The sequence below is a fragment of the Pelophylax lessonae genome, assembly GCF_965119305.1.
Source record: "Pelophylax lessonae genome assembly, chromosome: 12".
In the NCBI taxonomy this organism is placed as follows: domain Eukaryota; kingdom Metazoa; phylum Chordata; class Amphibia; order Anura; family Ranidae; genus Pelophylax; species Pelophylax lessonae.
This window is the reverse complement of record NC_138779.1, coordinates 222,908,719-222,925,839: the sequence shown is the minus strand read 5'-3', so window position 1 is coordinate 222,925,839 and position 17,121 is coordinate 222,908,719. Positions and strand designations below refer to the sequence as shown.

The 17,121-nt window shown below is 53.5% G+C and overlaps 3 protein-coding genes across 5 annotated transcripts in view; 2 read left to right on the top strand and 1 right to left on the bottom strand.

Moving 5' to 3' along the window:
- The window catches only part of ANO7 (anoctamin 7), a 36,738-nt gene extending 34,825 nt beyond the window's left edge, over positions 1–1,913 (bottom strand). The window contains exons 1-2 of one of the 2 annotated variants that reach the window (XM_082274098.1): positions 1,464–1,913; positions 996–1,176 (exon numbers count right to left, since the gene is read on the bottom strand). In XM_082274098.1, coding sequence (XP_082130224.1) covers positions 996–1,127 — 132 coding nt within the window. In that variant the 5' untranslated portion in view covers positions 1,128–1,176; positions 1,464–1,913. The remainder of the gene's footprint in view (positions 1–995; positions 1,177–1,463) is intronic. The other variant, XM_082274097.1, reaches the window with a different exon arrangement.
- Positions 1,914–6,679: 4,766 nt separating this feature from the next.
- On the top strand, positions 6,680–7,857 carry LOC309567769 (claudin-8-like). The gene is made up of 2 exons (XM_082273217.1): positions 6,680–7,704; positions 7,747–7,857. The coding sequence occupies exon 1, from the start codon at positions 6,728–6,730 to the stop codon at positions 7,448–7,450; it is 723 nt and encodes a 240-aa protein (XP_082129343.1). The 5' UTR covers positions 6,680–6,727; the 3' UTR covers positions 7,451–7,704; positions 7,747–7,857.
- Positions 7,858–14,581: 6,724 nt separating this feature from the next.
- ATP13A2 (ATPase cation transporting 13A2) overlaps positions 14,582–17,121 on the top strand; it is a 76,835-nt gene continuing 74,295 nt past the window's right edge. The window contains exon 1 of one of the 2 annotated variants that reach the window (XM_082274558.1): positions 14,582–14,645. In XM_082274558.1, the coding sequence (XP_082130684.1) occupies positions 14,624–14,645 (22 nt within the window). In that variant the 5' untranslated portion in view covers positions 14,582–14,623. Of the gene's footprint in view, positions 14,646–17,047; positions 17,112–17,121 lie in introns of those variants that run through there. The other variant, XM_082274559.1, reaches the window with a different exon arrangement.

The following is a 17,121-nucleotide window of genomic DNA, read 5'->3' as shown; positions in this document are numbered from 1 at the left end:
TGGTCAGCTGGGGGTGGGTTGGCCTTGGTTGGTTAGCTGAGGGTTGGTTGGCCTTGGTTGGTTAGCCTTTGTTGGTTAGCTAAAGGTTGGTTGGCCTTGGTTGATTACCTTGGGGGTTGGTTATCTGGGGGTTGGTTGGCCTTGGTTGGTTATTTGAGGGTTGGTTAGCTGAGGGTTGGTTTGCCTTGGTTGGTTAGCTGAGGGTTGGTTGGCCCTGGCTGGTTGGTGGAGGATTGGTTAGCTGGGGTTGGTTGGCCCTGATTGATTACCTGAGGGTTGGTCAGCCTTGGTTGGTCAGCTGAGGGTTGGTTAGCTGAGGGTTGGTTGGCCTTGGTTGGTTAGCTGAGGGTTGGTCAGCCTTTCTTGGTTAGCTGAGGGTTGGTTGGATAGCTGAGGGTTGGTTGGTCTTGGTCAGTTAGCTGAGGATTGGTTAGCTGAGGTTTTGGCTGCCTTGGTTGGTCAGCTGAGGGTTTGTTGGCCTTGGTTGGTTAGCTGAGGGCTGGTCAGCCTTCGTTGGTCAGCTGAGGGTTGGTCTTGGTTGGTCAGCTGAGGGTTGGTCAGCCTTGGTTGGTCAGCTGAAGGTTGGTTAGCTGAGGATTGGTTGGCCTTGGTTGGATAGCTGAGAGTTGGTTAGCTGAGGGTTGGTTGGCTTGGTTGGATAGCTGAGGGTTGTTTAGCTGAGGGTTGGTTGGACAGCAGAGGGTTGGTTAGCTGAGGGTTGGTTGGCCCTAACTAGTTAGCTGAGGGCTGGTTAGCCTTGGCTGGGTAGTTGTAGGTTGGTTGGTTAGCTGTGGGTTGGTTAATCAGGGCATTGCTGGCACATAATTGAGATTAAAGGAAAAGGAACGTTTATATAGTTCAATCATAGATTACTCTAATTATTGTCATACAATTCCTCCCAGCAATCAAATTGGATGAACAGATGGGTAAGCTACAGAAAGATTACTATGGGGAAACGATCGATCAGCGACATACAGAAATAAAACGGTTCTCACATAGTCATCAGCGCTGACTCCATTGGGCAACGTCCCTGGAGAGTCTCCGAGAAGTTCGGCCCCATCTCTGTCCAGATCCACCAAGGAACTCGTGTCCAGATCCGACCAATCTGAGAGCTTCCTCCGAAACATCGTGGCCAACTACATGCCCTGGGCGGGGGAACAGCGGGCACACCGGGCACTGGGGGGAAACAGATTGGCAGAGGAGAGTTATATATGGGGGTGACAGAGGAAGGTGATGGGGGATAGAGAAGAGTGGTGAGGGAGTGATAGAGGAGGGTGATGGGGGGTGACAGAGAAAGTAATAGGGGGGTGATAGGGGGTGACAGAAGAGGATGATATATGAGGGTGACAGAGGAAGGTACTGGGGGGTGATGGAGGAAGGTGATGAAGGGGTGACAAGGTGACCAGTCAGTGTGGGGTGTCAGTGGGTGTCCCCCCCATCTTGGTAGCATTGTGTCCTCTTACCTACTCTTTGTAGATGGCGGTATGTGTGCGGCCCCCTCTGCAGTCTTGCCCCCAGAGGGAAGGGGTTGCAGGCTGCACACTGATTGCAGGGGATGTTTGCAGTCTCTTCTCCTCTGCTCTCCTCTCCTCCCTCCTCTACATTACAGCATCAGTCAGGCCGGGGAGGGGCGGCTGCACAGAGGATGCTGAGATCTGCACTGTCTGTATACAGCTATCTGTATACCGCCCTCAATCAATACAAGCCACCCCCCCCCCCCCATATCTCACCCCTGGGGCCCCTTACACTTCAATAAAGGAGCCAAGCAACCTTCAACTGTTGGAGGACCACATGCCTTAGCATGCTGGGAGTTGTAGTTCCTCTAGCACTGTAGATTGATTATAGGAACCCTCCACTGCAATTACAGGACAGGAAGTGAGCTGTGTGCAGAAAAATGCCTTCCCCCCTTTACCAGATCTTCATCTTATGGAAGACTGAGGGATGGTCTGAGCAGAATCCTCCGTGACACCCACAAAGTCCAGACATCGCTATTGGCTCCAGACTCTTGCTAACCCAAACAGCTTAACAGCCAATCACGTGGATGCAAATCAGTACATAAAGCATGCAGCAATGGTCAAGAAATATCATCATTGATGATGATCATTGAACATCAGAATGTGAAAGATGTGAGATCCAGGAAGCCAACTAGGACAATGTCCCCCCACCCCTATAGCACCCCCACCCCGCAAAAAACCACAGTGCAGTCGTGCCATTGGTAATAGCACCCCCATGCATGCTTCTGCGTACCAAGTGGTTCGAAGGGCGGGAAAAAAGTCAGAGATTTATTTTCTCTTTTGCTTTATACGCTACGCATGCGAATGCACACAAAAAAGTGCGAAAACACGACTGCGCTTGGTCACACCTGTAGGTCTGAGCCAACCCTTAGCTCAAGAAGCAGATGATGACCCTGGTTGATGTCTGAACAGATATGGTGCCCTCCTTCTGGACAGACAAGCAGAAGAAGGCATTGTCAGGGGGAGTCCTGTGATTGGAGAGGGAAGAAATACCTGGAAGAGTTACACTGACTCATTACTCAGCATGAGAAGATATATCTGATGACAGGTCCACTTTATAGAAGATATGAAGACCAGCACTAGGGGTCATGAATTCTCCCTGGACTCCATACACAGCCCTGATGTAGGTGACTCCGGCGGAGGAATGGTTGATGGTGTCAGGTGTTCTCAAACATAGCCGACCTCCTGGGATCTTCACCTTCTGCCGTCCTCAGAGATTTCAGAGAACAAAACAAAAAACATCCAGAGATAGAAAGTTCTGAGGCTGGTGACATTGTCATTACATTATTATATACTAGACATGTGCGGTTCTAATTCGATTCAAATTTCTGAATTACAATACTAATGAATTTTAAATTAATCTGAAATAACGAAACCTAATTTTGGCTGAAATCTGATTCAAATTAGAAAACAAATTTGAAACATATTGCAGACTATTGCTGATCTCCTGTGGTCAAGATTATCCAGTAGTCACCTGTGGTCAAAGATCTGCCATTGGTCACCTGTGGTCAAGGATCTCCCAGTGGTCACCTGTGATCAAGGATCTCCTAATGGTCAGCTGTAGTCAAGGATCTCAGAGTGATCACCTGTGGTCAAGGATCTCCCAGTGGTCACCTGTGGTCAAGGATCTCCCAGTGGTCATCTGTGGTCAAGGATCCCCCGGTGGTCGCCTGTGGTGAAGGATCTCCTAGTGGTCACCTGTGGTGAAGGATCTCCTAGTGGTCATCTGTGGTCAAGATCTCCCTGCGGGTACCTGTGGTCAAAGATCTGCTAGTGGTCACCTGTAGTCAAAGATCTGCCAGTGGTCATCTGTGGTTAAAGATTTGCCGGTAGTCACCTGTGGTCAAAGATCTGCCAGTGGTCATCTGTGGTTAAAGATCTGCCAGTGGTTACCTGTAGTCAAGGATTTTCAGGTGGTCACCTGTGGTCAAGGATCTGCTGGTGGCTACCTAGGGTCAAGATCTCCCAGTAGTCACCTGTGATCAAGGACCTGCTGGTGGCTACCTGTGGTCAAGATTTCTCACTGGTCACCTGTGGGCAAGGGTCGCCCGGTGGTCACCTGTGGTGAAGGATCTCCCAGTGGTCGCCTGTGGTCAAGGATCTGTCAGTGGTCACCTGTGGTCAAGGATCTGTCAGTGGTCACCTGTGGTTAAGGATCTCCTGGTGGTCACCTGTGGTCAAGGATCTCCTGGTTGTCACCTGTGGTCAAGGATCTCCTGTGGTCAAGGTTCTCTGAGTGGTCAAGGATCTGCCAATGGTTACCTGTGATCAAGGATCTCCTAGTGGTGACCTGTGGTCAAGGATCCCCCGGTGGTCGCCTGTGGTGAAGGATCTCCTAGTGGTCACCTGTGGTGAAGGATCTCCTAGTGGTCATCTGTGGTCAAGATCTCCCTGCGGGTACCTGTGGTCAAAGATCTGCTAGTGGTCACCTGTAGTCAAAGATCTGCCAGTGGTCATCTGTGGTTAAAGATTTGCCGGTAGTCACCTGTGGTCAAAGATCTGCCAGTGGTCATCTGTGGTTAAAGATCTGCCAGTGGTTACCTGTAGTCAAGGATTTTCAGGTGGTCACCTGTGGTCAAGGATCTGCTGGTGGCTACCTAGGGTCAAGATCTCCCAGTAGTCACCTGTGATCAAGGACCTGCTGGTGGCTACCTGTGGTCAAGATTTCTCACTGGTCACCTGTGGGCAAGGGTCGCCCGGTGGTCACCTGTGGTGAAGGATCTCCCAGTGGTCGCCTGTGGTCAAGGATCTGTCAGTGGTCACCTGTGGTCAAGGATCTGTCAGTGGTCACCTGTGGTTAAGGATCTCCTGGTGGTCACCTGTGGTCAAGGATCTCCTGGTTGTCACCTGTGGTCAAGGATCTCCTGTGGTCAAGGTTCTCTGAGTGGTCAAGGATCTGCCAATGGTTACCTGTGATCAAGGATCTCCTAGTGGTGACCTGTGGTCAGGGATCTTCTAGTGGTGACCTGTGGTCAAGGATGTCATGGTGCTCATCTGTGGTAAAGGATCTCCCAGTGGTCACCAGTTGTCAAGGAGCTGCCTTAGAACCACACAAATGGTACAACACCAAAATCTTTCAAGATCTGACACCGCTGCCCCTGAAAAATGTCCTAACGGTACACCTGGTGCCCCCATTTTCAGTTGAGCATCACTAGATATTAGCCAGGGTACTGCTATTCTCTTGCATGGATGTGTGCCCGGGTACTGATACCCTCTCGTGGGTACTAGGTAGACATACTTATTGTTAAGTGTCCATGGGTTGTCTATGTAAAATTGGCTATATTAAGGGATCTGCTTTGCAGAGTTCCCCCTTAAAACCACGTCCCTGTCCTCTGTTCCACGTGCCCACGGAATGCCCGCGCCGCCCTCTCCATTGTTCTGTGCCCCGGGACAAACGTGGATATCTAGTAAACAATAACAGCCTCATAGTTCTCACCTCCGTCATCTCACTGACTGACTGACACATTGACTAACCGACCTGTTCAGTGACAACTGGAGCGGGTGACTTGGCCGCACGCATTCTTCACCCCGATGACTCGCCGTCGCCTTATGGTAATGAGGCCAGGCCACGCTCCACCACGTGTCATGCACCGCAGTATGACCTGCGCACGCTGCGAGACTGCAACCCCAAACTGGTACAGCCGCATTCTTTTTCTCTTTTCATTCTGGAATTTTCTGTCACCGATCCAAAATGTTTTTTTTTCTTTTTGTTAATGAAGAACTCTCGTGTGCGAAACAACAAAATCTCCCAAAACCACGCAAATGCCATCGCCAGAGGAATCCTGATGCTTTATTAAGCCTAAAGTGGAGCTCCAGACAATTTTGGAGAGGGTCAGTTGGGTTGGTGCCTGCATTTGTTTTTTTTCCCATTTTTTTCTTTCCTCCCGGTGATCCTGCCAGTAACACACTTCCTGTCCTTGGGTGACAACACTCACTGTACTGTGTCCAGTGTTGGGCCGGGGTCATCCCACGCTAAACTCCGCCCCCTCTCCCACTGCTAATACAAGTCATAAATGGGAGTACCACCCTGCTTGCTCTGGTGCCGGCATTCATTTTTTCCAGTTTTTTTTTCCACTTACTTTAATTTGGGGGGGGGGGGTGGCACATCCTCGACTCTGAGGGGTTCATGCTGGGAATTGTACTCTGTCACTTTTGGGGGTTGTGACCCTCCCTAAATTGAAGGACTGCAAGTCCCAGCATGAACCCTTCAGAACTGAGGAGGTGTCACCCTCGCCCCCCAACTAGTGGAGGACAACAAGTCCCATCCTTAGATCTCAGGGGTTCATGCTGGAACTTGTAGGCCTTTACTTTTGGCAGGGGGTTCACGTTCTTAAATCTCAGGGGCTCATGTTGGGACTTGTTGTCCTCCACTAGTTGGGGGGGGGGGGGTCTGTCACATCTTCAGCTCTGAGGGGTTCATGTTGGGACTTGTACTCTGTCACTTTTGGGGGGATGTGACTGCAAGTCCCAGCATGAACCCTTCAGAACTGAGGATGTGCCACCCTCCCCCCCCAACTAGTGGAGGACAACAAGTCCCAATAAGCGTATATTGATTGGCTATCGTGTCTACAAACTATGGGATATATATATTTTTTTTTTACTAGTAGTGGCACCCAGTCGTCTGTGCCCCTGGGGTCGGCCCGGTGTAGGAGGATTTGTATCGCCGGAGGTCACTTCACTGGAGATATGAAGGGTTTACAACCACTTTGAAGATTTCTATGTCCCCACTGAATCGATTCCACTCGCTTCCTGTCATGGTGACTACACAAGAAGAAGATCCCCAGCCAAAAATAAAGGAAGTGTTACTTAACTAAAAAAAGAATAATAATTAGCTGGAGGTGTAAAAACATTGTCTCCATAAACGTCTCTGACATCATCTGCTGGTGAGATTATGTTTCTGACTCATGAAGTTTATCTCGTTTTTCGTGGCACGGCCTTTGTTGAGGAGGATCCGCGTGTCGGTGACTGTGCCGATATCAATGCCGCGCTCCGACACGAGACGTTATCTGCGCTTCCAAAAACAGAACACAGGAATTCCAATTAAATTTTTTACAGACATCCATTGTGCGAGATAATTGCTGTAATTATGTCATTCCTTGTGAGGGATCCGCCACGTGACACCCGTCCATAAATTCGCCTCCCGGGAGTCACCTCGACTCACTCGCCTCTTTTCCAGGTCACAGAAGTCTCATCGATCGTTCCTTGAAGGAGCCATGATCTGCTACTTGGTCCACATCCTGGGGATCCTCTCCGGGGCCATCGGGATGATCCTCACCTGGGTGGTCTGCTTCCTCCCGCAATGGCGGCTCGTGGTCCTGGCGGAGAACAACGGCTTTGTGGTGGAAGGCGGAAGGATCGATGGCGAGTGGCTCAGCCGGTGGGACGGTCTGTGGGTGACCTGCCTCAGCCAACGCCGCTTCACCCTGGAGTGCAACGACTACGGCTCCCGGGTGTCGCTTACCTCCGACCTCAAGGCCGGCCGCGTCTTCCTGGGCTTCAGCATCGCCTTGACCGTCCTCGCCTTCATCCTCTCCCTGATCGGGATCATAGTGTCCGGCTGCTGCTCCCGCTGCTGCGGCGAAAGCCGCGAGGATAGGCGCTGCCTGACCCTGACCGCAGGAATCCTCTACCTCCTCAGCATGGTCCTCATCCTCATCCCCGTCATCTGGGTCATCATCAACGTCGCCCGAGGGGCCTACGACGCTGCCCTGACCAGGGGGGCCGTGAGGTTGGAGATCGGGGAGGCCATAATGCTGGCCTGGCCCACCATCGTCTTCCTTCTCATCGGGGGGGTCATTCTGTGCTCCAGCTGCTGCGGCTGTGACGGGTGGGTCAAGAAAGGCCAATATAGACCGGCCTGTGACCAGGAGATGGTTCCAAGGAAGCGCACCCGCGATGATCGGTCCTGTAGCACCCCCAGAATGGAATATATATAAATCTCCACCAGGTGTCGCCAGAGAACAAGGACTTTTACTGACTTAGCTGGGCTGTGAAGACGCCTGAAATAAGAACTGTCTGTGCTCCCACTTCTTGGACTCTTCCAGTACAGTTCTGTGAATGAATGGCAGAATCTGATTGGGTGTAATTGGAAAAAACAGACAGTTTTCCTTTCACATGGAGGGGAAATTCAACTGTTGTTTTCACCAACCACAGAAATGGACTAGAGTAGAGATCTGACCTGGGACTTGTAGTCCCTCAGCGGTGCTGGCAGACGATGATAAACGTTTATCAGGTCGTCTTTTCTGTACATTGCTTTATGTTCAGACTGCCAATGAAAATCGACCAATCAGGTGTCATGTACATAATGTGAATTATTTCCTGTCTGCAACAATTGTATTTATTTCATGTATGATAACATTGATATGAGAATATTTATATGATGAGTAATAATTTATATCGTAAGATATTAAACACAACACTAAACCAGACGATCGGAGTCAGGTCTGTCCTTCCCGGGGGCTCAGAAACTTCTAGAAGGAAAATCAACAGAAGATTCCATTACAGTGGGGGAAAATGATATTTTGATCCCCTGCAGATTGTGTAAGTTTGCCCACTTACAAAGAAATGGCGGGTGTATAATTTTTATCATAGGTGTATTTTATATGATAGAGACAGAATATCAACCAAAAATGCAGAAAAAACACATGATACAAATGTTATAAATGGAGTTGTAGTTCAGGGAGTAAAATAAGTATTTGATCCCCTTAGTAGTCGGTGGAGAAACCCTTGTTGGAAGCACAGAGCTCAGACGTTTCTTGTAGTTGGTTGCCAGGTTTCCACACAGCTCAGGGGGGATTTTATTCCCCTCTTCTTTACAGATCTTCTCTAAATCCTTAAGGTTTCTTGGCTGTCTTTTGGCAACTCGAAGTTTCAGCTCCTCCATAAATTTTCTATAGGATTGAGGTCTAGAGATTGGCTAGGCCACTCCATGACGTTAATGTGCTCCTTCTTCAGCCTCTCCTTTGTTGTCCTGACGGTGAGTTTTGGGTCATTGTCATGCTGGAAGACCCATCCATGACCCATCTTCAGTGTTCTGGCTGAGGGAAGAAGGTTCTCATCCAAGATTTTACAATACATGGCCCCATCCATTGGCTCCTCAATGTGGCAAAGTTGGTCTGTACCTTTAGCAGAGAAACCGCCCCAAAGTATCATGTTTCCACCTCCGTGCCTAACTGTAGGGATGGTGAATGGCATGCAGTGTGCCGCATGGGGCTGCTGTGGCTGGGCTGACGCATTTCAGGGGCGAGCCCCCTTCCTCAGAGCCAGAAAAGTTGCTGCTGACTGGGTAAGTACCGGACACTGGGAGGGCGAGTACCTGTCACCCCAGAGAATGAGTACCTGTCTCCCTGGGAGAACCCCGCAGGACTTTGTGTCCAAGGGTGACAACGTTCACTCCACTGTATCTATGGAGAGGGAGAGTTGTCACCCTAGGACAGCAGTAAAGAACACCTCCCCCTTTCCTCATCTCCATAACATGGGGGGAGGAGTTATGTAGATCAGTGGTCTCCAAGCTGCGGCCCTGAGGCTGGATGTGACCCTTTGTTTGCCTTTTTTCTGGCCCTTTGGGCCCTATTCCTGCCACTGACACCAACAATGGGGCACCACTTCTTCCACTAAAACCAATGATGGGGAATGGTTTACTCCCAATAACATTGGGGAATTTTCTAAACCTACTGGCCAAAGTCCGGCCCACGTAAAACCTTAAAGACAGTAAACTGGCCCTTTTTTAGGGAAAGCCCTTTTTTAGGGAAAGTTTTGAGACCCTTGGTGTAGATAAAACACTTCCTGATGTCGGTGATGAGACTTTAGAAGACAGTTTTCTGGTATGAAAAGTCCATTGAGAATGTCAGACCAAAGAAGGAAGAGTCCTAGAAATCTGGTAATAATGGAATTGGTCCATGAGAAGAAGACATTGAACTGCCAACGTGTTTCGGGGGTTCAGAGATCTCCATCTTCAGGGTTCACAGATTATGTCATGAGGACTCATCCTCCCTCCAATAAGTTGTCTGGACTGTTTTTTTCATCCCGGAGTTCATGAAATCAGCCACCAGATGGCGACATTTCCTGGTGTAAAAAGGATTTTATAAAAAATAAATTGTTTCTGATACTCAGAGATCCCTGAATGTCATCTATTCAGAAAATACCTGGTGATGTGAGTGTTATTTCCCCGCCCTGGGGGCGTTTCTCCTAAAGTGACAGGTACTCACCCTCCCGGGGTGACAGATGCTCAGTGTCTGGGGTGAAAGGTACTCGCCCTCCCGGGGTGACAGGTACTCAGTGTCTGGGGTGACAGGTACTCACTCTCTGGGGTGACAGGTACTCACTCTCTGGGGTGACAGGTACTCACCCTCCCGGGGTGACAGGTACTCACTCTCTGGGGTGACAGGTACTCACTCTCTGGGGTGACAGGTACTCACTCTCTGGGGTGACAGGTACTCACCCTCCCGGGGTGACAGGTACTCACTCTCTGGGGTGACAGGTACTCACTCTCTGGGGTGACAGGTACTCAGTGTCTGGGGTGACAGGTACTCAGTGTCCGGGGTGACAGGTACTCGCCCTCCTAGGGTGACAGGTATACTCGCCCTCCCGGGTGACAGGTACTCACCCTCCTGGGGTGACCGGTACTCTCCCTCTCGGGATGACAGGTACTCACCCTCCTAGGGTGACAGGTACTCGCCCTCCCGGGGTGACAGGTACTCGCCCTCCAGGGGGGACAGGTACTCGCCCTCCCGGGGTGACCGGTACTCGCCCTCTCGGCGTGACAGGTACTCGTCCTCCTAGGGTAACAGGTACTCGCCCTCCCGGGGTGACAGGTACTCGCCCTCCCGGGGTGACCGGTACTCGCCCTCTCGGCGTGACAGGTACTCGCCCCCCTAGGGTAACAGGTACTCGTCCTCCCGGGGTGACAGGTACTCGCCCTCCCGGGGTGACCGGTACTCGCCCTCTCGGGGTGACAGGTACTCGCCCTCCCAGGGGTGACCGGTACTCTCTCTCGGGGTGACAGGTACTCGCCCTCCCGGGGTGACAGGTACTCGCCCTCCAGGGGGGACAGGTACTCGCCCTCCCGGGGTGACCGGTACTCGCCCTCTCGGCGTGACAGGTACTCGCCCTCCTAGGGTAACAGGTACTCGCCCTCCCGGGGTGACCGGTACTCTCTCTCTCTTGGGGTGACAGGTACTCGCCCTCCCGGGGTGACAGGTACTCGCCTTCCCGGGGTGACCGGTACTCGCCCTCTCGGGGTGACAGGTACTCGCCCTCCCGGGGTGACCGGTACTCTCTCTCTCTCGGGGTGACAGGTACTCGTCCTCCCGGGGTGACAGGTACTCGCCTTCCCGGGGTGACCGGTACTCGCCCTCTCGGGGTGACAGGTACTCGGCCTCCCGGGGTGACAGGTACTCGCCCTCTCGGGGTGACAGGTACTCGCCCTCTCAGGGTGACAGGTACTTGCCCTCCCGGGGTGACAGGTACTCGCCCTCTCGGGGTAACAGGTACTCACCCTCTCGGGGTGACCGGTACTCGCCCTCTCGGGGTGACCGGTACTCGCCCTCTCGGGGTGACAGGTACTCGCCTTCTCGGGGTGACAGGCACTCGCCCTCCCGGGGTGACAGGTACTCGCCCTCCTGTGGTGACAGGTACTCGCCCTCTCGGGGTGACAGGTACTCGCCCTCCCGGGGTGACAGGTACTCGCCCTCTCGGGGTGACAGGTACTAGCCCTCCGGGGCTGACAGGTACTCGCCCTCCCGGGGTGACCGGTACTCGCCCTCTCGGGGTGACAGGTACTCGCCCTCCCGGGGTGACAGGTACTCGCCTTCCCGGGGTGACCGGTACTCGCCCTCTCGGGGTGACAGGTACTCGCCCTCCCGGGGTGACCGGTACTCTCTCTCTCTCGGGGTGACAGGTACTCGTCCTCCCCGGGGTGACAGGTACTCGCCTTCCCGGGGTGACCGGTACTCGCCCTCTCGGGGTGACAGGTACTCGGCCTCCCGGGGTGACAGGTACTCGCCCTCTCAGGGTGACAGGTAATTGCCCTCCCGGGGTGACAGGTACTCGCCCTCCCGGGGTGACAGGTACTCGCCTTCCCGGGGTGACCGGTACTCGCCCTCTCGGGGTGACAGGTACTCGCCCTCCCGGGGTGACCGGTACTCTCTCTCTCTCGGGGTGACAGGTACTCGTCCTCCCCGGGGTGACAGGTACTCGCCTTCCCGGGGTGACCGGTACTCGCCCTCTCGGGGTGACAGGTACTCGGCCTCCCGGGGTGACAGGTACTCGCCCTCTCAGAGTGACAGGTAATTGCCCTCCCGGGGTGACAGGTACTCGCCCTCTCGGGGTAACAGGTACTCACCCTCTCGGGGTGACCGGTACTCGCCCTCTCGGGGTGACCGGTACTCGCCCTCTCGGGGTGACCGGTACTCGCCCTCTCGGGGTGACAGGTACTCGCCTTCTCGGGGTGACAGGTACTCGCCCTCCTGTGGTGACAGGTACTCGCCCTCTCGGGGTGACAGGCACTCGCCCTCCCGGGGTGACAGGTACTCGCCCTCCTGTGGTAACAGGTACTCGCCCTCCGGGGCTGACAGGTACTCGCCCTCTCGGGGTGACAGGTACTCGCCCTCCTGTGGTAAGTGGATGTGTCAGGTAACTCTGAGTACTCAGGAAGCGATTTTACATTTATTGTCAAACACTTCAGTGGAGGATCGCTCTGCAAACACTCGTCCTCCTCTCCATGTGGTGTTCTCCCCGCCGGCTGTACAATGTCAGGAAATCACCAATACTTCAACCCTCTTCAATGATATATTTCTGGGCGGATCAGACCACACCCTCTGACCGTACAATCTCTATACAATCAATGTCTAATCCCATCCAATCAGGCCCTCGTATTATGTATTTGTTGGTAGATGTGAAGGAGATTGTACAATCAGATTGTATGGTGAGTGTGGAGCCCAGATGGAGCTCCAGCTTTTGTCACTGAGTCAGGAAATAAATCATGTTATAGTTGTCACCAGAAGAGGAATAGAGGGGAAATCTCCATCGGGGACACCAAATCTCCCGCACAATGGAGACTTCTATTCTTACTTCTTGTTGTGACCCCGGGACAGGAAGTGAAGGGAAATCTCCCCAATGGGGACACACACAAGACAGCAATGCTCTCCCTCCCCCTACATACAATCCAATCACACACAGGACAATCATATAACATATTCCAGTCACTTTTTATATAGGCACCTCCTCCTTTTAAGATTGGTCCAGATCCGCACAGGGAGATTTCTGTACAATCTGATTGTAACATATATGACCGCCTTCTAGGTGCTGATGTTCTCTTCTAACTATAATGCCGGTCACTGATTGGTCCGGTCAGAGCAGGCTGGCACCGGTCACTGATTGGTCCGGTCAGAGCAGGCTGGCACCGGTCACTGATTGGTCCGGTCAGAGCAGGCTGGCACCAGTCACTGATTGGTCCGGTCAGAGCAGGCTGGCACTGGTCACTGATTAGTCCAGTCAGAGTAGGCTGGTACCAGTCACTGATTGGTCCGGTCAGAGCAGGCTGGTACCAGTCACTGATTGGTCCGGTCAGAGCAGACCAATGCTGGTCACTGATTTGTCTGGTCCGGTCAGAGCAGGCCAACGCTGGTCACCTATTGATCTGTTCAGAGCAGGCCAACGCTGGTCATGATTGGTCCGGACAAAGCAGGCCAACGCTTGTCACTGATTGGTCCGGTCAAAGCAGGCCGATGCCGGTCACTGATTGATCTGGTCAGAGCAGGCTGACGCCGGTCACGGATTGGTCTGGTCAGAGCAGGCTGACGCTGGTCACGGATTGGTCTGGTCAGAGCAGGCTGACGCCGGTCACGGATTGGTCTGGTCAGAGCAGGCTGACGCCGGTCACCAATTGGTCTGGTCAGAGCAGGCTGACGCCGGTCACCAATTGGCCTGGTCAGAGCAGGCTGACGCCGGTCACCAATTGGTCTGGTCAGAGTAGGCTGATGCCGGTCACGGATTGGCCTGGTCAGAGCAGGCTGACGCCGGTCACGGATTGGTCTGGTCAGAGTAGGCTGATGCCGGTCACGGATTGGCCTGGTCAGAGCAGACTGACGCCGGTCACGGATTGGTCTGGTCAGAGTAGGCTGATGCCGGTCACGGATTGGCCTGGTCAGAGCAGGCTGACGCCGGTCACAGATTGGTCTGGTCAGAGCAGGCTTACACCGGTCACGGATTGGCCTGGTCAGAGCAGGCTGACGCCGGTCACAGATTGGTCTGGTCAGAGCAGGCTTACACCGGTCACGGATTGGTCTGGTCAGAGCAGGCTTACACCGGTCACGGATTGGCCTGGTCAGAGCAGGCTGACGCCGGTCATGGATTGGTCTGGTCAGAGTAGGCTGACGCCGGTCACCAATTGGTCTGGTCAGAGTAGGCTGATGCCGGTCACGGATTGGCCTGGTCAGAGCAGGCTGACGCCGGTCACAGATTGGTCTGGTCAGAGCAGGCTGACGCCGGTCACGGATTGGCCTGGTCAGAGCAGGCTGACGCCGGTCATGGATTGGTCTGGTCAGAGCAGGCTGACGCCGGTCACCAATTGGTCTGGTCAGAGCAGGCTGACGCCGGTCACCAATTGGTCTGGTCAGAGCAGGCCGATGCCGGTCACCAATTGGTCTGGTCAGAGCAGGCTGACGCCGGTCACGGATTGGTCTAGTCAGAGTAGGCTGACGCCGGTCACGGATTGGTCTGGTCGGAGCAGGCCGATGCCGGTCACTGATTGGTCTGGTCAGAGCAGGTTTTTTACTCTCCGTGTGCAGGAGACCGAACTGACCGCTCCTCTTTATGTGGCGGCTAACGCAGCCGTAACGCCGTACAAAGTGATTCTCCACCATTGCTGTCTATCGTCAATAATAATTCATGGATATATTTTGCTGAGTTCCTCTGAAAGAGATTTAAAGCGTTTATTTCCTCTACAATTTCATCGTGGGGTTGTCATGTGACAACAACATGTGCTGAGCTGTCATTGGTCAGGCTTTCCCAGGCTGTGCAATAGAGGAAGTCCCCTCCAGAAAGTATATTAATACAGAATGTGACCGGGGACTTTGTATCACTGAGCGCAGGCTGCTGCGTCTGACACCATGGGAGCCAATCGGAGAGAAGGTATGTAGGCATTCTCTGGTATAGTCATGGAGGCTGGTGGGACCCACACCCAGAACTGAGATTTCGGGGTTTGGTGGATGCTGGAGAGACCCTCAGATTTCTGAGTCCTGGGGGAGGGGTTCCCACCATCCCTGCTGAACACAGGTGGGAGGCAGTGGTGGTCGGGGGGGGCAGTACCTTGCCATTTTGGGGCAGTTGGGAGGCAATAATTCACCATCCACTGCAGGTCACCTTTCGGTGGGGGGGGGGGGGGGGCGATTTCCATTGCGACTTTACAGTGCAGCTTGATGTGATTTTGGACGAGTGCGACTTTGGCTCTGACCTTGTGACCATGTGTGCTCTACAAAGCTTCGCACAAGTCGCATGTATAGCGTTCAGCTGTGACTTTCATGCAACTTTTAAGGGTTTACATTGAAGTCTATGGCCCTCGTGTTGCATGCAAGTTGGACCTAAAGCAGTGCAGGAACTACTTTTAAGTCGCACAGATATGAACGGTACTCATTGGAAAACATAGGGTGCAACTTGTCATGCGACTTTGGGGTGCAAAGTCACATGACGAGTTGTAAAAGTGTAAATGGGGCCTAAAACTGGAGCACTCAGAATCTGGAGCACTCTGCATAGAAACCAATCAGCTTCCAGCTTTTATTGTCAAAGCTTCATTGAACAAGCAGAAGGTAGAAGCTGATTGGCTGCCATCCACAGATTCTGAGTGATTCAGTCTTAGTAAATCTCCCCCAATTTTTCTAGAGGGAGGGGCGGAGATTTGTGATGTGGGATGCTGTTGCTCCGCCCTCCTGTTCCATTCTCCTGATGTCAGACATTCGGGGGGGGGGGGGGTGCAGCTCCCGCTCTCCTGTCCTCTGTGCTGTATCTGTAATAAAGGGGCTCTCAGCAGCTGCTCCACTTTTCCTGTATAGAGGAGGGGTGCAGGGATTGGGGGAGGGGGCAGTATGACATGCAGTAACTGTACAAAGAATGGACAGATGGGGGTACAATAGAGGGAATGATGGGGGTACAGAGAGGGGGGAAATGATGGGATGGGAGTGTAGGGGGAGGGGGGATTTTGGGGGTACAGGGGAGATGATGGGGATACAGGGGAGGGGATGATGGAAGTGCAGAGGGGGTGATGATGGGGGTGCAGTGGGGGGGGGGGGGTTGATGGGGAGTTTGGAGAAGTGGATGATGGGGGGTACAGGGAAGGGGATGATGGGGGATACAGGGAAGGGGTTGATGGGGGTGCAGAGGGGGGGATGATGGGGGTACAGGGAAGGGGATGATATGAGTACAGAGGGGAGGAGATGATAGGGGTACAGGGTAGGGGGTCATGGGGGTGCATAGGGGGATGATGGGAGCACATGGAAGGGGATGATGGTAGCGCAGAGGGGGGAGATGATAGGAGTGCAGTGTGGGGGGGGGGAGGGGTGATGATGGAGAGTACAGGGAAGGGGATGATGGGGGTGCAGAGGGGGAGATAATAGGGGTACAGGGGAGGGAATGATGGGGGTGCAGAGGGGGAGATTATAGGGGTACAGGGGAGGGAATGATGGGGGTGCAGAGGGGGAGATAATAGGGGTACAGGGGAGGGAATGATGGGGGTGCAGAGGGGGAGATAATAGGGGTACAGGGGAGGGAATGATGGGGGTGCAGAGGGGGAGATTATAGGGGTACAGGGGAGGTAATGATGGGAGTGCAGAGGGGGAGATTAAAGGGGTACAGGGGAGGGAATGACGGGGGTGCAGAGGGGGAGATAATAGGGGTACAGGGGAGGGAATGATGGGGGTGCAGAGGGGGAGATTATAGGGGTACAGGGGAGGGAATGATGGGGGTGCAGAGGGGGAGATAATAGGGGTACAGGGGAGGGAATGATGGGGGTGCAGAGGGGGAGATAATAGGGTACAGGGGAGGGAATGATGGGGGTGCAGAGGGGGAGATTAAAGGGGTACAGGGGAGGGAATGATGGGGATGCAGAGGGGGAGATAATAGGGGTACAGGGGAGGGAATGATGGGGGGATAATAGGGGTACAGGGGAGGGAATGATGGGGGTGCAGAGGGGGAGATAATAGGGTACAGGGGAGGGAATGATGGGAGTGCAGAGGGGGAGATAATAGGGGTACAGGGGAGGGAATGATGGGAGTGCAGAGGGGGAGATAATAGGGGTACAGGGGAGGGAATGATGGGGGGATAATAGGGGTACAGGGGAGGGAATGATGGGAGTGAAGTGTGTGTGGGGGTAGATGATGGTAGCGCAGAGGGGGGTGATTATGGGGTGCGGTGGGGGATGATAATGATGACAGTAGGGGGCGCTCTCAGTGATGTAGATCGGATATTCGCTCTCAGGGATCTCTCGGTCTCTCCGGACAGTAGTTTTGTATCTTCTCCGGTGACGTCATGTTGGGGGCGGAGTCTCCCCCTCCCGGCATCCCCTTCGCTCTGAGCTCTGCAGAGATGAGGGAGGAATGGAGACAGGTGAGAGACA

Excerpts from the sequence above, each read along its gene's own strand:
- LOC309567769 (XM_082273217.1), top strand. The coding sequence starts at position 6,728 with ATGATCTGCTACTTGGTCCACATCCTGGGGATCCTCTCCGGGGCCATC.